General features: G+C 36.7%; 1 protein-coding gene across 3 annotated transcripts in view; it reads right to left on the bottom strand.

Annotated features, from left to right (window-relative positions):
* The window catches only part of LOC148834802 (uncharacterized), a 41,728-nt gene extending 26,916 nt beyond the window's left edge, over positions 1–14,812 (bottom strand). Inside the window, exons 1-6 of one of the 3 annotated variants that reach the window (XM_088917163.1) lie at positions 14,691–14,812; positions 13,713–13,848; positions 12,880–12,980; positions 12,178–12,326; positions 9,545–9,773; positions 8,779–8,999 (exon numbers count right to left, since the gene is read on the bottom strand). In XM_088917163.1, coding sequence (XP_088773289.1) covers positions 8,779–8,999; positions 9,545–9,773; positions 12,178–12,326; positions 12,880–12,980; positions 13,713–13,834 — 822 coding nt within the window. In that variant the 5' untranslated portion in view covers positions 13,835–13,848; positions 14,691–14,812. Of the gene's footprint in view, positions 1–8,778; positions 9,000–9,544; positions 9,774–12,177; positions 12,327–12,879; positions 12,984–13,712; positions 13,849–14,550; positions 14,651–14,690 lie in introns of those variants that run through there. The other 2 variants (XM_088917161.1, XM_088917162.1) reach the window with 2 other exon arrangements.
* Between the last annotated feature and the right edge of the window lie 2,740 nt (positions 14,813–17,552).

Below are 17,552 nucleotides of genomic sequence, written 5' to 3'. Positions count from 1 at the left end.
TTATTAGAAGCAAATTACTGCAGCACAACTGTGGCAGTCATTACCAGTAAACATTATAACAATGATGTTTTGACCTACCACTTTGTAACATGTAGTCTCACATGTTTTCCTTTGAAAGACACAATGTTCTGTAGAGATTGGTAAATATGTTCTTCTAACATGATAAACAGATCTGCAAATGTAGCTTGTTTTCCAAGTAAAAGGCACTACACTAAATAGACATTGAAAATATGACAGCAGTTTAGCTTCCACAGGGGAGCATCTAGAAAGAAGGTACACTTATGATCAAAGATGATTCTAGTAGTTTGAAGTGACTGTAAAAATAATATTTTTTAAAGTAAATACATATAGTATCATCTGATGCTGTGACATTGGAATCTAATGCTCGTTTTTTCTAAAGAACTGTTTTTTTTTTGTTTTCCAGTGTTTTTTTATTTCCGTTGAACCTGGTTTGATTGGGTTAAATATTCAGTAAAGTAATCTCTTGGGTTTCAGTGTTTATTTATACTGAAAATAAAAGCATCTTGTAAAAGAAAATGCAGAAAAAAAGGCAGAAGAGCAAGCTTCTGAAATATTAATATAAACCTTTTTCGCTTTGCTCATGCCTTTCATTAGATGTTTTATCTTACACTGTGTATATCTGCATCACGCGTAATGGCTTAGTTTTTATGCACTGTAAAAAATCAATGGAGGATTTTCTGTCCACTTTTTTTTCCACAATATTTGGTTTCTTGCGGCTGCTACGCATCCTGATCAGCTTGGGATAAAGACTATCAAATCGAAACATCCATTTGTTTTCTAAAGGTGCTTATTCAGAAAATATATTTTCAGAATAAGCACATTTAGATAATAGCTATAACTATAACATTTGCTGTTACCTCGCCTATAATCTCCCCTATATCTATCAATTTGCTACACATCATTTACTTCTTTTACTGATATTTTGAATCTCTCTGTTTATATATTTGTATGTGTTTGTGAACTGCAGATAGATCTAGGAGAGTGAGAGAATACCTCTTTGTAGCAATGCCCAATTTCTTCACATGGAAACCATATAGAACTATGACATACATAACTAAAAAGAGATGCAGAAGACAAAGAGATAGCCTAAAGCAGACAGGCATGTGTGTTTCTTGGGGGTGGTAGCTTGGTCTTGTGACATGTCCACAGCTAGTGTCATGTTTCTCAGTGAAAGATGCTGAAGGGCTACATAATGGTGAGCCATGCTGCTTCCATTTACAAATATTTTTTTGTAAATAACATATCATGTTTTAACACAGTGGGTCCCGAAAGGATGCCCTCTTGCCCGCTGGAGAATTAAAGATTACGTGTTTGATTGGTATCAGATGAAAAGCATCTGGAGAGCCGTGTGTCGGGGTTTCTGCCCTGGGACCTGAATGGATTCCACTGGAGCGTGATCAGTCCCCAGCTCCTCCGGCCAGCTCTTCCCCAGAGAGCCAGCCTTATGCTGCCCAGAGGAATCCCTCCATTACAACAGTAATGGATCCTGCGCCTCTTTACAGCCAGCCAGGATGTCCCCCGGGAATGCTGGGATGCGGTGACCTCTGCCTGCCTTTACCCTTGACTTCACTTTCTTAAAATGCACTAAATATCCTTTAATTTGACAGCGGTTGAATTAAAAAGGGTTTAAAGCTGCATCATTTGCCACGGACAATGAAATATTGATAAATGGATTACTGGCATGTTTGATTTTTACGGGAAAGGAAGAATGCAACCATGATGTATATAAAAGTGTAATTATAATCTCTTTTCAAATAATTTTCTAAACTTTTATTTAAGAAAATCTTTCAATTTTTTCATTAATGTCACATTTAAACAGACAGTACTTAGCACAACAAGAAATGTAGACCTATTCCAAATCTACTTGGTGATGTTCCTGAGGTTATACCATAACAACAGAACCGAGAGAACACTATCAAACTCCTAAGAATGAGTAATATACTTTTACTTCTAAAGTAATATTTACATGAGACTACAAAAAATTGCCAATATGTTTCACTATCCCTGTCTACCTGTAGTTAAGTGGTAATCCCTGCGGAAAACCCCTCTAACTTACAGAACAAGCTAGAGTTTTGTTTTGTTGTTTTGTTTGTTTTTTAACGTCAGTTCCAAGTGTTAATTAATATTTTTGTCAAATATTTCAAAAGGCATTTGCCAGGTTAAAGCCCACATGAATATCCACCTGTTAATGCAATAATTGAAATTTGACTGTTATTAACAAAGAAAATTATGGAAGTGGTCCCTGCAATTTTGTTTACTTAGCAGTGGCTTATTATGTCTAGCAGTCAAATTAAAAAAAAACAACAGCCACAACTATCTCTGACAGCTGAGGTGTTAAGTCAAATCAAGTTCAATTTAAGTTTTTATTTGATATAGCGCCTTTTCAAAGGGTCCCCTGATCTCAAACCCATGAAGGGGAAAACAAACATGGCTGATACATACTGTATATCTTAACAGTATCTAATTTGGGCTGCTGTCTGGAAAGAGTATCCAGCATATTCACTTCATCAGTTAAATCAATTAATTGCCTCACTCTAAGATAAACAAAACAGAAATTCCAACCGCTCGCCTATTAAAACAGCGAGCGGGCAAGATAGCTGCTTTTAGACGCAACATTTACATGTAATTATCTTCTTATATAATTAACTGCATTCAGTTAACAAGCATCTTGCAAACGGCTGGCATTGCTTACCTAAATGAGCGTTCGGCCGCACAGAACACCGAGTGACTAATTATCGCTCGGCATGCCGATGTTAATGGAAGTGATCTAAAAAATAATCACCAAAGAGGGAAGAGGGGAGTGAAAACAAAGGGGGAAGCAATTTGTGTGGCGACATACTCCTGCCAAGTCACATGACTCAGACAGAGAGACCAAATCATAAAACCCCCACAAATTTTTAATTTGCCGGATTTCCAGGTTAAACAGTTCTTGCTCAGTTTGCTCAGCTTTCAATGTCAGGATGAGAGCTGAAACAAGGGCTTATAAATGAAATTGCTGGGTTATTATAACGCTGATATGATGCCATGCCAAATCCCCCTTATTGTATTTTTATTATTATTATTCTCAGTGACATAATCCCACAGTTACTAAAATGTTTCATATGATGTATCGCAAGCATAAACATGATAAATGAACTCCACAAACTCTTAAATACAACAACAACTCATTGATAAGTTAAACCCACATAATCAATTAAACATTTTTAGCATTGAAAATAACAACATCTTTTGAACACTTGAAAAGCAAAATTAAACTAAACACAAAATAAAGCTTATTTATGGCCATATTCCTCACCACAATCATATACAAACGTTACACTCACTGTTTTGATAATGAGAAAACTGCAGTCATAGTTCTCTCACAGAAATTTCTTCTAATATCTTTACTTCTGCCTTAGTGGCAAAGCGCACCTTTTATTACTTCACATTATAACCACTGTTAAATATGTCCTGGGTGGATGAGGCTTTGGGCAGTATAAACATAAGTACACCTGTCCAAATTACATGCATCTTACTGTCTTGCTTACAGCTCATAGTGGGACAACTAACGAGTTAAGCTCAATATTAATTTAGTGTAAGCCTGTGTTTTGGAATAGTAACAATAGATCACCACTATACTATCATTATTTTATCAAATTTAGGTATGCTTTAATATACCACTCTTTATAAAGTACTGCTCAACACAGCACATTTTCATCATTTTCCTAATTAAACACTATATTATATCATATAACATATATATAATGTTATCATATAACCTTAACATATCAATTCTTTTAAAACAATCTGAACCATACTTACAGCAGAAGTGCTCAATAGCACTATAGATGTGTTATGAGAAAGTACACTAAAGGTGTACCTTTCACAAGGAAATACAGTCAGGAATACATCAGTTACATGGTTCCTGAATATTTGAAATTGCTGTGACTTCAGTTTCATCATGTAAAAATTTATATACATTTGAGAAAATGCAACTCTTATACAGGATACATATCAGCACAAAACTCTCTATTTCCTCTTTTCCATTAAAGTGGAGAAGTACAATATGTGTACCTTTAAATGTGACTCAATTGCAATAAAAGTAATGTAGTAAGTTATATATACAGTAGGAACATAGGCTTCCTTATTAATAACATACATACACATTCTTTACAATTTAATATTCACTTATTAAAAAATGCATAATATGTGTATCAGAAGCTTGTGCACAGACTTGTGTTGAAAAGTGACTACCTGAAACTCACACTGGAGAAGTAAAGCAGAGTACACAACTGATTTGACCAGAGAAACCTGCCACGTTTCTGGGTGATCCTTTGAATGTGTAGGTCATTCAGCTTCATTCCCAAATAAATCTAACCTCTTCTTACACCAGCCTACATGATACATGATACCAGCGAAGTCAACAACACTGTGTTGGTAATATCGGTGCTCCAGAATACCCAGGTGTAAAATATAATACAATTGGGCCAGCAGGTTCAAAGACTCAAATTTGAAAAGCTGCCAAATTCCTATCACAGTGATTGCTACAGCTTATATTAAAATTACTATATAACTATGCAAGTCAGTAAGAATATCTGCCAGCTTTGTTCTGGACTTTCTATTGAATCTAATAAGCATTTACTAGATCCCTAAAGACCTTACTTCAAGAAGTAGCATAAAGTATCCTCCCTAAACTTGATATACTACAGAACAATAGAAAATTAGCGTATTCTGTAAAGACTAATTGGCACTCCTAATCCTTTGATTATACAAATGGAAATATGTATAGTCTTGAACATCTTATTTGAATAGCCACTTAATGTTCTTAAGTTATGACAAATTGCAGAAGAAACGTCTTTTAATTTATTATCACATCAAAATAATCTGTACTGTATTTCTCAGAAGGAAAAAGTCATTTTGTTTTAAGTCAGGCTGGCAGTGCAGAAGAGATCCCTGTCAGTTTTCATGGAAAAACTTGCATCAGTGATACTGATACAGTTTTTCTTCTTTGTTTGCCTCGGCTGTCTGAAGCTGACTGTTTTGAAAAGTCTATAATATTTCAAAAAATAAAACTATACATTTCTATCTAGCAGCAAGATCTGCAGGACAGGAAAGAAAAGTAGGTCAGAAAACTTGACTGCAGTGCCATCTACTGGCTGCTGCTGTAGCTCGAGCTCAGGTCTGAAACCATCTTCTAGGCAAGAGCGAGTCTCAGGAGAACAGTAAGCATTTTTAAAATATTGTTTAGTCTAAAATACATTTATATAGGAATACTGCCTTTTTAAGCACATGATGCATATTAAGTGCATATGTCTTATCTATGTGACTTTTTCACTTGTCAACACATTGGTGATTTAGTGTGTTCTGAACCTTTTCCTTGATGAACTCCAGTCTAGAAGATAAGCAGGATTACTGTCTGTAAATAGTTGCCTCCAAAAGATTATTTTTAGAGTACATAGAAAATGAAAATAAATAATTGTTTTTTTCCTCTGTACATTTTCTGAAAATATGCAAAAAATATATTCATCCATTTTTTGCCTTCAAAGGATTCTATGTAAACTAGGTATACCAACTATGGTATGTATGTTGACATTTTAATTATTCTGCACATACATGTTATTCCAGCATTGAAAACAACTGATTTGAGCTTACAATAAGAATGAAAATGAAACTGTACAAAAACAAAAAAGGCCCTACTTAAAAAAAGATATTCTCAATAAGTACAAGCTTTAGACCAGATAGATTATATTCTTAATTCAATTAGCAACTAGAAATTGGATGAGTGTCAATAGTCTGAAAGGCTTTCCCTTGTCCTGGTTTTCTAAGCCACTCTCATTATAACAAATTCCAAATCATAAATTACAAAGAGAGCTGGGAAAACATTCTCAGATCACCGCCTCTTGGGTGATTAACCCTGACAGAAAGATTTGACTCAGAATCTTTAAAATTTTAAGTCCTTTTAAGTCAGCCTCCTTAGGCAATAAAGCAAGCCTGGATTTACTGAAACCACAACCAATAAGTGATGTAATGTAACTTGTAAATTAGCAAGCAGTGAAACAGTCTAAAACAGATCTGTTGTATGCTTAATGGTGTAAAGGGCTAGATAATATTACAAAAATGAGCAATTCTGCAGAAAATGACAAATATCTGACTGACGTGTAGGCATTAAGGTCTTAAGAGACATCTGGTATCTTGTCATTTTTAGGTGTTTATCCCACCCACCTAACTGACGTGTTTAATGCATAAACACATACTGTACACAATTTAAGGTCAGGCTGTATCTTGTATATTTCTGAAAACAAAGCTGTCAGTGATGCAGCAAATTTATTTATTCATTTATTGAAGCCTGAACAACTGTTATGAGAAGAATGAGAAGAAAATGGAATGGGTGGGTTAAGTCTACAGGAAAGAATTCATGTGAATCCCAAGCAGAACAAAAAACAAAAGAGACGACCACTTGAGCTGTGACACTCCTAAATAAATGAACAAGTGGCTTGCAATGTGACTGTCCTGATACTTCCAAAGACTCCAATGTCTTCACACACATACTGGGACACATCAGCATGGAGTCAATATCCTATCACAGATTATACTAATTAATGAATATTAATGATTAATGAACAAAGCATTGTATCTACATTCAAATGTCCCAAACTGACCTGTGGTCTAGGCAGAAGACCACTAGCATACAGGTTAAAAAGAAAACAGAAATCAAGCATTACTAAATGCGAACAATTAGTTTAAAAAATAAGTGAAGTAGCCACAATTGTGTAGACACACCAATCTTGGATCTTAGAGGATTTCTGCTGAATCTGAAAGATTCAGTGCAGAAAGCAGAAATCAGTTCCTTTATTTGTCCTCTTGCTTTCAGGTTATATTGTTCCTTTGTTCAATTCATTGAACTCATTGAAATTGCGAAAAAAAAATTAGTGAAGTTTGTGGTAGGAATTAGTACAGTCTATAGTAAAGACAATAAAGCTACGCTGTAGCCTACAGTGGTGCAATGGTGATGTTGATGAGACCTGGCACTGAAATGCTGGCTATGGCAAACTGAAGGCAAGATGGATTTCTCACGTGGTACCCAGTGTGCTGGCCTGCTTGGCCGTCAGACTTCAGGACAAAAGGACAAAATGAGCCTCTGTGAAAAATATCTTTACACACCACAGCACAAGTAAAAATGATACAATCCAACAGCAAAAAAAAAACTGCTTTCTTATTTTTTTCGCCCCGAAGTGGAACACTCCAAGGTCTTTCATTTGTGCTTTATTATTCGCTCTGTATCTTTGCTCATTTTTCACCAGTATTGCATTAAGTATTGATATTGATTTCTTGTAAATGGTACTGAAATGGATGGCTCACACTTTTTTGTTATTGTTCTGCAGCACTTGTAGGTAATTTATTACAGCTGCAATGAAGCCTGTCCTGTTCTGCCACGGTTCAGATTGAATGTGCCAGCCTCTTGAATGGTACACTTGTAGACATCCCTCTCTTTCATAAGCAGCCATAAAACATAAACACGCATAAGATTTTTAAAACAAAGCATAAAACAACTAAAGTAAACTTACCAGTGTTCTCATATAATCTTTAGTTCCTTCTTTTTTTTTCTGCGAGTACTGTATATATTTTCTACAGCAACATGCAGAAACTGATACAACTGGAAGCAAACTTCAGCTCTCAGCCCTTAAGCCCTGTGTTGTTCACATTACCACAATGTAATACTGTACTGTACCACAGGCAACTGTTATGCCTGTCCAAATGGAGTGGATTTCTAAAGCATTAGCACGCCAGTGAATACTTAAAATCCAGCAGCAACAAGAACAACAAATTTCCATTTTAATTACATTTCTAGTCATTACATTTCAAACTTCCTGGCTTTTGTGCGCTCTGTTAATATACTGAATTGAACTCTGTATGTATTCATAGTTGTCATTATTTTTGAAAACTCAGCTTCATTTTTTTAAAGCTTAATTCTGGATGAAAAAAAATATTCATCTTGGATATCACAGAGGAATGGAAACAGAAAAGCATACATACAAGAAGTGAACTAGAACTCTATCAAAGGGAGAGCACCTTTCTGCAATTCAATTAAATAACAAAGGTCTGAAATCCAGGTTATTCTGTGTGCAACATGTGTCTCGTTACTGAAGCCGAAGGAAAGATGAGGCAGGTACCTCTACATGGTTTCTAATAAGATGTGTTTTAACAAATCTCCAAAGCATAAAGTGAATACTGCAAACAATTAGCTTTATGTGTTTTTTTGAATGGCTAGGGTGCAGAAGATCCATCCATCCCTTCATTTTCCAACCCTTTTATTCAATACAGGGTCATGGGCAGCTGGAGCCTAACCCAGCCTGCAACAGGATCACGCAGGATACACCATGGATATGACACCAGTCCATCGCAGGGCACACAGACACACAGTTTCACAGAAGCCAATTAACCTACACGAGAGGGAGGAATGACTAGGACTATGGGAGGAAACCAGGGCATCCAGAGGAAACCCAGGCAAACACAGGGAGAACATATAAACTCCACACAGATAGCAGACCAGTTCTAAAATTGAACCAAGGGCCCCACTGCATTACCACTGCATATCAGCAATGGTAACCACTGTGTCATTGTGCCACCCACAAAAAAAAAGATCTGGACTTTTCAGTGTTCTGACCGATTCCTTTTCCATAATTCAGAGTGACGCTGGCGATATCAAGCAATAGGATATCAAGCAACACTGAAAAGTCCAGTAAGGCCTCAGATGGGACAGATTCCACCACTGCCTACCTGTGGGGAGTACCCCAGCAGAACCCACAGGGACCCTGCTGACAGGGTGCGGATGTGGGAGAACTCCAGCACGTCAGTCTCCTCGCGGCTGAGGGCAAGGTGCTGGCAGCCCCGGTAGTCTCCCTTCAGCTGCCCCCCACCATGCAGGCTGACCGTGTCCCATGTCCCCGTTCTCTTTAGCACCTCTCTAATGCTGGCAATCTGCCGGTAAGAGAGGTGGCCTGCCCAACAGCAGGCACACAAGACAGCAGTCACAATCCTGTAATTGAGGTGAATTTTTAGGGCAAGCATGTTTGTAATTCGTTTGAATGTTATTTCACATGGCAAATAAACAGTAGTAACTGATCTGCATTGTCATTAAGCAGCAGAGCAGCTTTGGTCTCCTGTCAATTGGTCTTTCATCTAATTGGCTAAAATACTCCCTTGTTACAGCAGTTTTGTTTGGCAAAACTGAGGTGAAAATGACTGTCATGATCTTTTTAGCTAAGGACAGTGTGGAATCTTTTGAGTCGTGAGGATTTTTAGGAGCCGACAAGTCAAAATATTTTTTTAGTGTAAAGTTGTTAAAGGATGAGGTTTAAAATGAGCCAGGATTCAAATTATTGTGTAGAACTTCAATGCATTGGATAGGGTGACACATTGCCTGACATAGCCTGAATACTGTACATTCTATACTAAATCTGAGGTGGTGAATTTACTTGTTTATTTCTTTTATCTGTGACATGGAGACAGCTATAACTACATAAAAGCTTTGCATGGCACTCACCAGATAACAAAGATGGAGTGAATGCATCTGAAAGCCATCCCAGGTAACCTTCTTTGAAGGAGTGAAAGAATGAATCCAGGCCTCCATGGGTCACCACCTCCTTGGTCTTCTGGAGATCCTCATCCAGTATGCAGTCTGGCGAGAGGAAGACCACCCAAGGAATGAAGAGAGACTGGCGGACAGCCACACCGCTACGCACTACATGACTCCACAGATTGGCTGTCTTGTTCTGAGGGAAGAGAGCATTACAGTAAAGGACACTGCTTGAAGTTATCACTAGCATTGCTTTGGCTTTTAAAAACATACATTTTAAAAATATTTCAAGTCTAAAATGTATTTTTGAATTACACTATATACTGTATAGCTATTTTTTATCCAAACCAAAACCTACAGAGTAAATACTTGAAACAAGGTCAGAAATGAATGATAAAAACTGATACAGTATAAATTAAGTGCTTACAAAGTGCACATTTAAGCTACGTTTAAAAGCAAACCAGACTTCCGCAGATTACTTTCAGTAAAAAGTTTCAGAGCACCTTGAAATAAATCAAAAGTTCAAACTTGGATAACTAACAAAGATAATGGTTCCATTCACTGTGGATTCAAGAAGAACTTATCCTGTATCCCAACTCTCACGTACACAGATAGAAACTCAGTTCACTCCACATAAGAAAAAACATAAATCTATATAAAGGTCTAATATCTCCGTTTTCCTAAGAAAGAAGTTCATCTCCCACCACAATCAATAGGCGTCTCTGGAAGAAAATGCTATTCTTGTTATTATATTGTTGTCATAATTAATAAGCAGGACTAAAAAGGGGGGCAATTATCCTCTTGTTATCTTCATCAGACGAAAATCAGATGTCATGAGGAACTCATGCTGGCTAAGATGTACACCTGGAATAATTACAGAGTGAGCAGTCTGCATTGAGAACTAATGGTGAGGCTCACTCTAGTAAGTGGAGTGTATTACTTATGTCAGACGTAACATTAAGATGTTCCTCCAGCCCCCGCTTATCCCAACCTCCGCCAAAATTTAGCTTCTGTTCGGAAACAATTAATCCCATCCAGCCTTGTAGTCCACAGCCTGGCAGCTGTGTTTGGGCACTTGTTTTTCCTCCAGTGAATATAATTACAGCAATTGAAATGAAGAGCCCAGCTTCAAGAGTTTAATAAAGTATAAGTATTTGCTATCTCTGTATAGATCATGTTACTCTGACTCAGAAAAATAGCACTCATAGCATAATTTAGATCAATCAAAAAATATAGGAGGACTATGAAACTACTGCCTTAGTTGTGCTTGCCAAGTAAAGTCCCTGATATCGGCACAAAAATTAATCTATTTCGCATCCATTAAGGTCTGGTACAGTACAGCCCAGAGGAAAAAAAAATCTGGGACTTGATTTAATTTTTCCAAATGGGAGACTGAATCTCTTACTTTTATGGAGCACTTACTTTGAATATTTCTGTTAACCACCACTAGAATGTAAAGGGCTACTCAACTTTGTGTGCATGATTATGGTTAGCTAGTTGAAGACATTTATTTTGAAAAGGTTTTTGGAGGAGTAATGCTTGTTTCCAAAGAGGCTGTATATACTAAAAGGTAGGGGTGGTGATGTAGGAAAACAGGTTAACATTAAGCCCCTATTCTTATCTCTTACTGTATATTTCTATACAGTCACAATACTTTCATTTGAGAAACAAATAAACCGTTTAGCTCGGAAGTTCTTCTTTATGGATCTTCATTGAATTAAGATAGAAATACTTACTGGCCAAGGGAAATGAGCAAATGAAAATAGACAAATAATTGGATAAATTTATCCCTGGTAACATTCTCTGTGAACCACTGTTTGAAATTAAGAGGAAACACACAATTTTGTATAAGGAATGGTGGGCTATATTTCTTCCAGTTTCAGAATATATTTCTAAATTAATCAAGAAACATAAAAGCTGTTAGCACTGTTATAATATTACACAAATATTCTGTTTATCGTATCTTACTCATTGTAGAGTATACAGAAATTAAACCTCATTTCTGAAACGTATCAAACTGGAAGAGGTAGAAGGGGCTACACAGTTATCCCCCCTCCATTTTTTAAAAGCTTTATCCAGTACAGGGTCACGGGGAAGCCAGATCCTAACCGGACAAGCAATAGGCGCAAGGTGGGATACATCCTGGAGGGACATCTATCATATAGCACACAGATGCAAACACACACACTCGCACCAGGACTAATTTTACACAAGCCAATCAACCTATCAGTATGTTTTTGGACTGTGGGAGGAAACCAGAGCATCCAGAGGAAACCCATACGAACACAGGGAGTACATACAAGCTCCACGCAGACAACACCCCAGGAAGTGAACCCAGGACCCCAGCAATGCTAGCCACCATGCTGCCCACCCTGCAGTTATTTCTCAACAAAATAGCTTACAAAAGTCAGTGTCCTGTTTTTCTGACATTTAGTCTTATATTTACTGCAATGTGTGTTTTAGTATTTATCATCCACGTACTACAGGATGCAAAGGAAGGCCCTCAAAAACAAAAGAAGAAACCCAAAAGAGTATTTTAATGACAGAAGAAGGTCCTACCAGGTAAACAAAACAAAAAAACCCAACAGATTTAACAATACCTTAATCGCCTGGACTGGATCAGGCATCTGGGTGATAGAAGTGTTTGTGAAATGCTCCTCTTGTTCTTTGATGTGCACGTGCCAGTTCTGTCTTTGCACTGACACTTCACCTTTCCAGCTTTTGACATCAATACAAAATATTCCACGCCCTGACAAACAAAGAAGTTTATTTAAAAAACAATAAAAATAAAAAACTTTAAAGCCATTTAATTATTTATGTATTTAAGTTCTAATAAAGTTTTTATTGTGCAAGAGTACTGCAAATGCGACTAAATTCAAATTTCAGAATTTCTGTCCCACAATATTAACCACAGCAACAAGACTGAAATGGTATTTCGATCTATGCGAGTAGAAAAACAAATGAATTAAAATGACACCAGTGTGAACAGAACTGATAAACTAATCTATCAGAGCACGTTTTTTAAAAATATTTTTAGAATATTAATCTTGCACTGCTGATATTACACACTGAACTGGACTAGGACCATCCTACTGGCTATAAGGATTTATGAACACTACTGGTTAAATAACCTTTCTAAGGCAGTGCTTGACATCTGTGGCACCTCTTACTATTCTTTACGCCTCTGTGGCTTCATTATATCAAAACATAATCTTGAACACTATGTCAAAAAACCCTTCTTGGATAACCAACTCAAAGTGGAATAAGACAAAATACAGCCAGCTTTACACTCTGTTAAGTACCTGTGAGGATGACTAGATCAATTTCTTCTTTTGCTGTCTGATACTGGTTAGGAACTCGCAAGCTGCAGAAGAGGGAATCTTTTCTCAGCCCACCAATGACCCTCCAAAATAAAAAAAAATGGAATCTGGTTCTTAATATACCACAAATCCGAATCAAAAGAGAGAACTGTTATTACTTTCTCATCCGCCAATAATACCACAATTTGTAAAAAAAATATGATTTATTATATCAGTAAATATATGATATCAACTGATATCATATCATATAATTCAGGTGGGTAGCTGTGTCAGCATGTGTTGGCTGCAAAGGAATAAATAATAGGTTTATTCCATGCTGAAAAGAGAAGAAAGAAAACACAACGTTTTGGCTGTGGAGCCTTCTTCGGGTGTAAGGCTCCACAGCCGAAACGTTGTTTTCTTTCATCTCTTTTCAGCATGAAATAAACCTATTCCTTGTTCCTTCATATCATGTAATATCAGTCACCACTAAAAATAAGCTGTAGTTTGGCTTACTGAAAATTAATTCCATACGATACAGACATTTCTTAACCTTCCACATTCTGCATGAAGCAGAGTACTCTGTGTTATATATGTAAATATATATGATATATATATATCATGGATGTTCAATAGCGAAATATGTTTGTGCTGATGAAGGCTCTTGTGCCCCTAAATGCTGACAGTTTGTTAAATGAAAGATACTGTATATTTTGGAAAACAGAGTGTACATTTAGTTGACACTACATTGTGCTAAATAGTCCTGCAATAAATGAAACTGCAAGGTTTTGTGAATATGATTGCAAAATATGTCAGCATGTGGATTTTAAATTTACTTCAGTTTTACTAAGAATTCCTTGAAACTCTTTGTTTCCTGAATGTTTTCACTTTGGCTTCTGTGCTCAGTTAAGCCTGAAGCAAAGTCAAAGTGGACCATCTGGCTCCCAGGCAGGAACATCTTGAAAACAGGATCTGCGAAGGTATACCAAACATAGAAAACAAGAAAAACAAAAAAAAGAGAGAGAAGTGAAAACAAAAGTGTCAACCATGCTACATCAGAACAGAAAGACGTGGTTACATAAATACTGGAATAAAAACGCATGCAAAGAAACAGAAAACAAAACATGCAACCCAAATTACTCCAGTAAAGTACCCAGGTATAAATCTATGCAAGTGTAAGTTTCTTTGGATAAATGCATCAGCTAATAAAATTAGAAATCAGAAAGGTGAAATACTTTATAAATATTGACTTGAGTCTACAGTGTTGGATTGATTCTTCTAAAGGTCAGGTTCAACTTGCAATTAAATGATTCCATGTTAAGAGTCATGCATAACCACATAAATGATCAACAAAATTACCAGATACTGTGCTTTCCAAATCATTTTAATTTAAAACATACTCTCAATAAGTACATTATAAATAACAGATTAAATCCTAAGTAGATCAACAGATATCACCTTAATGGTTAAGAGTCAGTTCTAATTACAGCTTTTATGAGGTCACAAGCTCGCTGGTTGTGACAGTGACAGCTATACACATGCGTCAACACTGCCCTTGTCCGGTTTATAGTCACTAGCTGTTCTATCAAAATAATATTAATATCCAGCACACATCTTTAAATCTTTGAAGCAGGCAATTCTTTCAATGAAATTCAAAGACAGGCATAAACAAACCGCTTTATTTCTGTGTATTAAAGCCTGGAAATGTACACAGTTGAAAAAAACAAATGTTTAACCCATTCTCTGGAAAGGATCTCAGTCACGCACAGCTGACCTCTTTCCGAGTAAAAGCAATAAGATAGCCTGACACTGACCTCATATGTCGACAGACAAAAAAGCCTAGACAGCTTTTATCAGCAATCTGCTTTCGCTGGTGTTAAAACTGTAAGCTTCTACTTTGAAAGATGCAGTTGCCTGCCGAGATTGTAATATTAGCATGGAATGCGATTTCACAATCGCGGTGCTTCTTCCAGCTTCCATGTGAGCAATCGGTCAAGATGTAAACAACACGCCACGTGGAGCGCCTAGACGCCTTGGTCAATAATGTGGTGACGTCATTGCGCTGGGCGTCATGATGACCGTGGTCGTTCCTTCTGATGTTTTAAAGGTTGAGGCTCTTTGTGTAGTTAACACCGGTCTACCTTTTAAACATTAGTCACATTTTCAAAAGCAAAAAAAAAACGTAGCTTGGAAGTAAATTTATTTTTTTAGTTTCAGCTTTCAGCTTTCAGATGTCATGGCCTTTGTAACTAGCAGTTTCGTAATGTTTGCTTTTGTATTTACTAACAACACAACCATGTATTGTATATGAAATCACTATACCAGAGTGTAATTTAGTTGATTACACTCTAATGCCTTCTTGAATGAAAAATTTACAAAGAATATTTTAAAGTCACTTGTGTTAGAATTAATGTACAGCTTTAGAAAATCTCAATGTATATATTTATTTTTCCAGGTTTTAATCATTCTTTTATCTATCACACTTTTGCTTCTAGTCGATATTTTACATTACATTTTGGAGGTACTACTTTAGTAGCTCCAGATACCCACACTTTTCTTCTACTGAAGTTTTAAGTTCATGAAATACGCCAGCAATAACGTTCAGACGACACGGAATTGCTAAACGAGCTGGCGGTTACACTATTCAGTTTAGACCTCTCCTTTTCCAACTAATCCACTTCACCTCTTTATTTCTCCTCACATCCTGTTTTATTTACAAAGATTCGTGAACACGTTCATGAATCGACATATAACATAATTTGATTTAGCTGATGCATTACAATATTATTGTAAAAATAAAACCTACAGGTTCTTCTGTTGATTTTTCTGTGTACTGAAACGTGTCAAGCAAGGGATTAAATATAGTGGCGAGCGATGCCATTTTATTCCCTCTAAAGTCTTTTTATACTCCTTGCAAAGCAGTAACAATTTCAAAGCCTTTGAATTTCTTTAAGAATCTGCAAAGAGCATCAAATATGTATGAGCTGTTCAGTAAACAATGCCCAGTGGTCTTATTCCTTTTAAATAAAAGCATTTCCATGTAATTCAAGGGGCTTTAATATTGCCTTAAATATTAAAAGAGAGAACCACACCTCATCTATTTTTCATTTATTGGATACAACTGTAAGGAGTCATCAATCTTAAGAAAATTGCAGACGTTTTCATTTGAAATAAAAAAGTTTACACTTTATCAAGCAATAATCAGACTTGGCTCTCTTGGTACCTTTGTGGGTCTGGCTTCTGGACCTTTTCCAGAATTGAGAATAGGTCTTTGTTGTAGTTGTGCACCAGTTCTACATAAACATTTAACACTTTTGGCTCCTCTACTTGTCCTGTCAGTCTTTCTTTTTCCAATGAACTGTAAATCAAGTAGTGTAATGTAAGTAATGTAACCAAAAGGGCCACATGCCTGCAAAGGGTATAACATATATACTGATATACAGTGTACAGAATAATTTAATCTTGTTATTATTTTGCAATTCTCATACTTATGCCATCATATCTTAATGTTTTCTTCAAACATCTAAAGGGAAAAAAAGTATTTTTAATATTTGCCTTGAGGTTGGCTAGTAATCAGCAATTATTGAGCAATAAAGTTGTTGTTTTGCTGTCAGTAAATACATTTAGACAAAAATGGTCCTGCTTGATCAGTCTTTTGTATGGTTTGTGGATGAATTGTGTTTGGGGTTCACAATTTTTTTTTCAACAGAAGTCCCAGTTGCGGTGCAAAATCCACTTCCCAAGGTACTCCCTCATGGAATCGCTCTCTTGAATTATTAATCCAGAACTGTTGATATATCGTCAACCTTGTACATACATTCTTTGAAAATGAGTGTTACAGTAGGCTGGGATTTATAACAAAAGCTTGACATATGCTGCTAATTCACCTTGACAGCCTTGTCAGTTCCAGCTTTATAAATAATTGATACCTAGGGCTGCAAGTTCAGCTACTGTTGGTACTTCAGCTGTTAGATTTCAGCAGCGTAATGGATGAATATTTGTTTATAATTTCTGTACACAGACCCTATGTCAGCTCCCCTGTCTCATTTGCATAGGTAGATTGAGATGCTGGGAGTGTAATGAGGCTGTGAAGATGATGAATTGTTTTTCCTCACTACCACTGCAGTTCTGTAAATGTTTGATTATTTTTGAATGGATTACCGTTAGATTATCTGGTTCAGGGGTTAACAATGGGCACCTCCTTGCTCCCACAGCTTGCCTGATTTCCCCTTGACAGCATGCAAGTCACACACTGCTGGAAACAGGCAGACAGGGCACTGGTTGTGGCGTCAGGTGCAAGGCTGCTTAGCATGCCAGCTAGAATAGTACAGTAGTTCAAGTAGGTACTGTAGCTGTGACAGCATGCATAGGCTGCAAAGGAACAAGTAAAGGTTTATTCCATGCTGAAAAGAGAAGAAAAGAACCCAAAGAAGGCTCCAGAGCTGAAACGTTGTGTTTCTTTTCTCTTTTCAGCATAGAATAAACCTTTACTTGCTCCCATACCAGCTAGAATGCTGTGCTCTGCGAGCACAAGATATTACACCATGCTCAGCGAATGCAGATTTATAACTACTTAAGGAAAGAACCCACATGAAAGTTGAAAAGACCAAGGTGGCAGAGTAGACTGGTCATTCAACACGAGGCATAATGATCCAGGTAGGAAAGCACATTGTATT

The sequence above is a fragment of the Atractosteus spatula genome, chromosome 5, assembly GCF_055471065.1.
Source record: "Atractosteus spatula isolate fAtrSpa1 chromosome 5, fAtrSpa1.hap1, whole genome shotgun sequence".
Taxonomy (NCBI): Eukaryota; Metazoa; Chordata; class Actinopteri; order Semionotiformes; family Lepisosteidae; genus Atractosteus; species Atractosteus spatula.
Note: the sequence above shows the minus strand (reverse complement) of the source record. Positions and strands in the feature narration are given on the sequence as shown.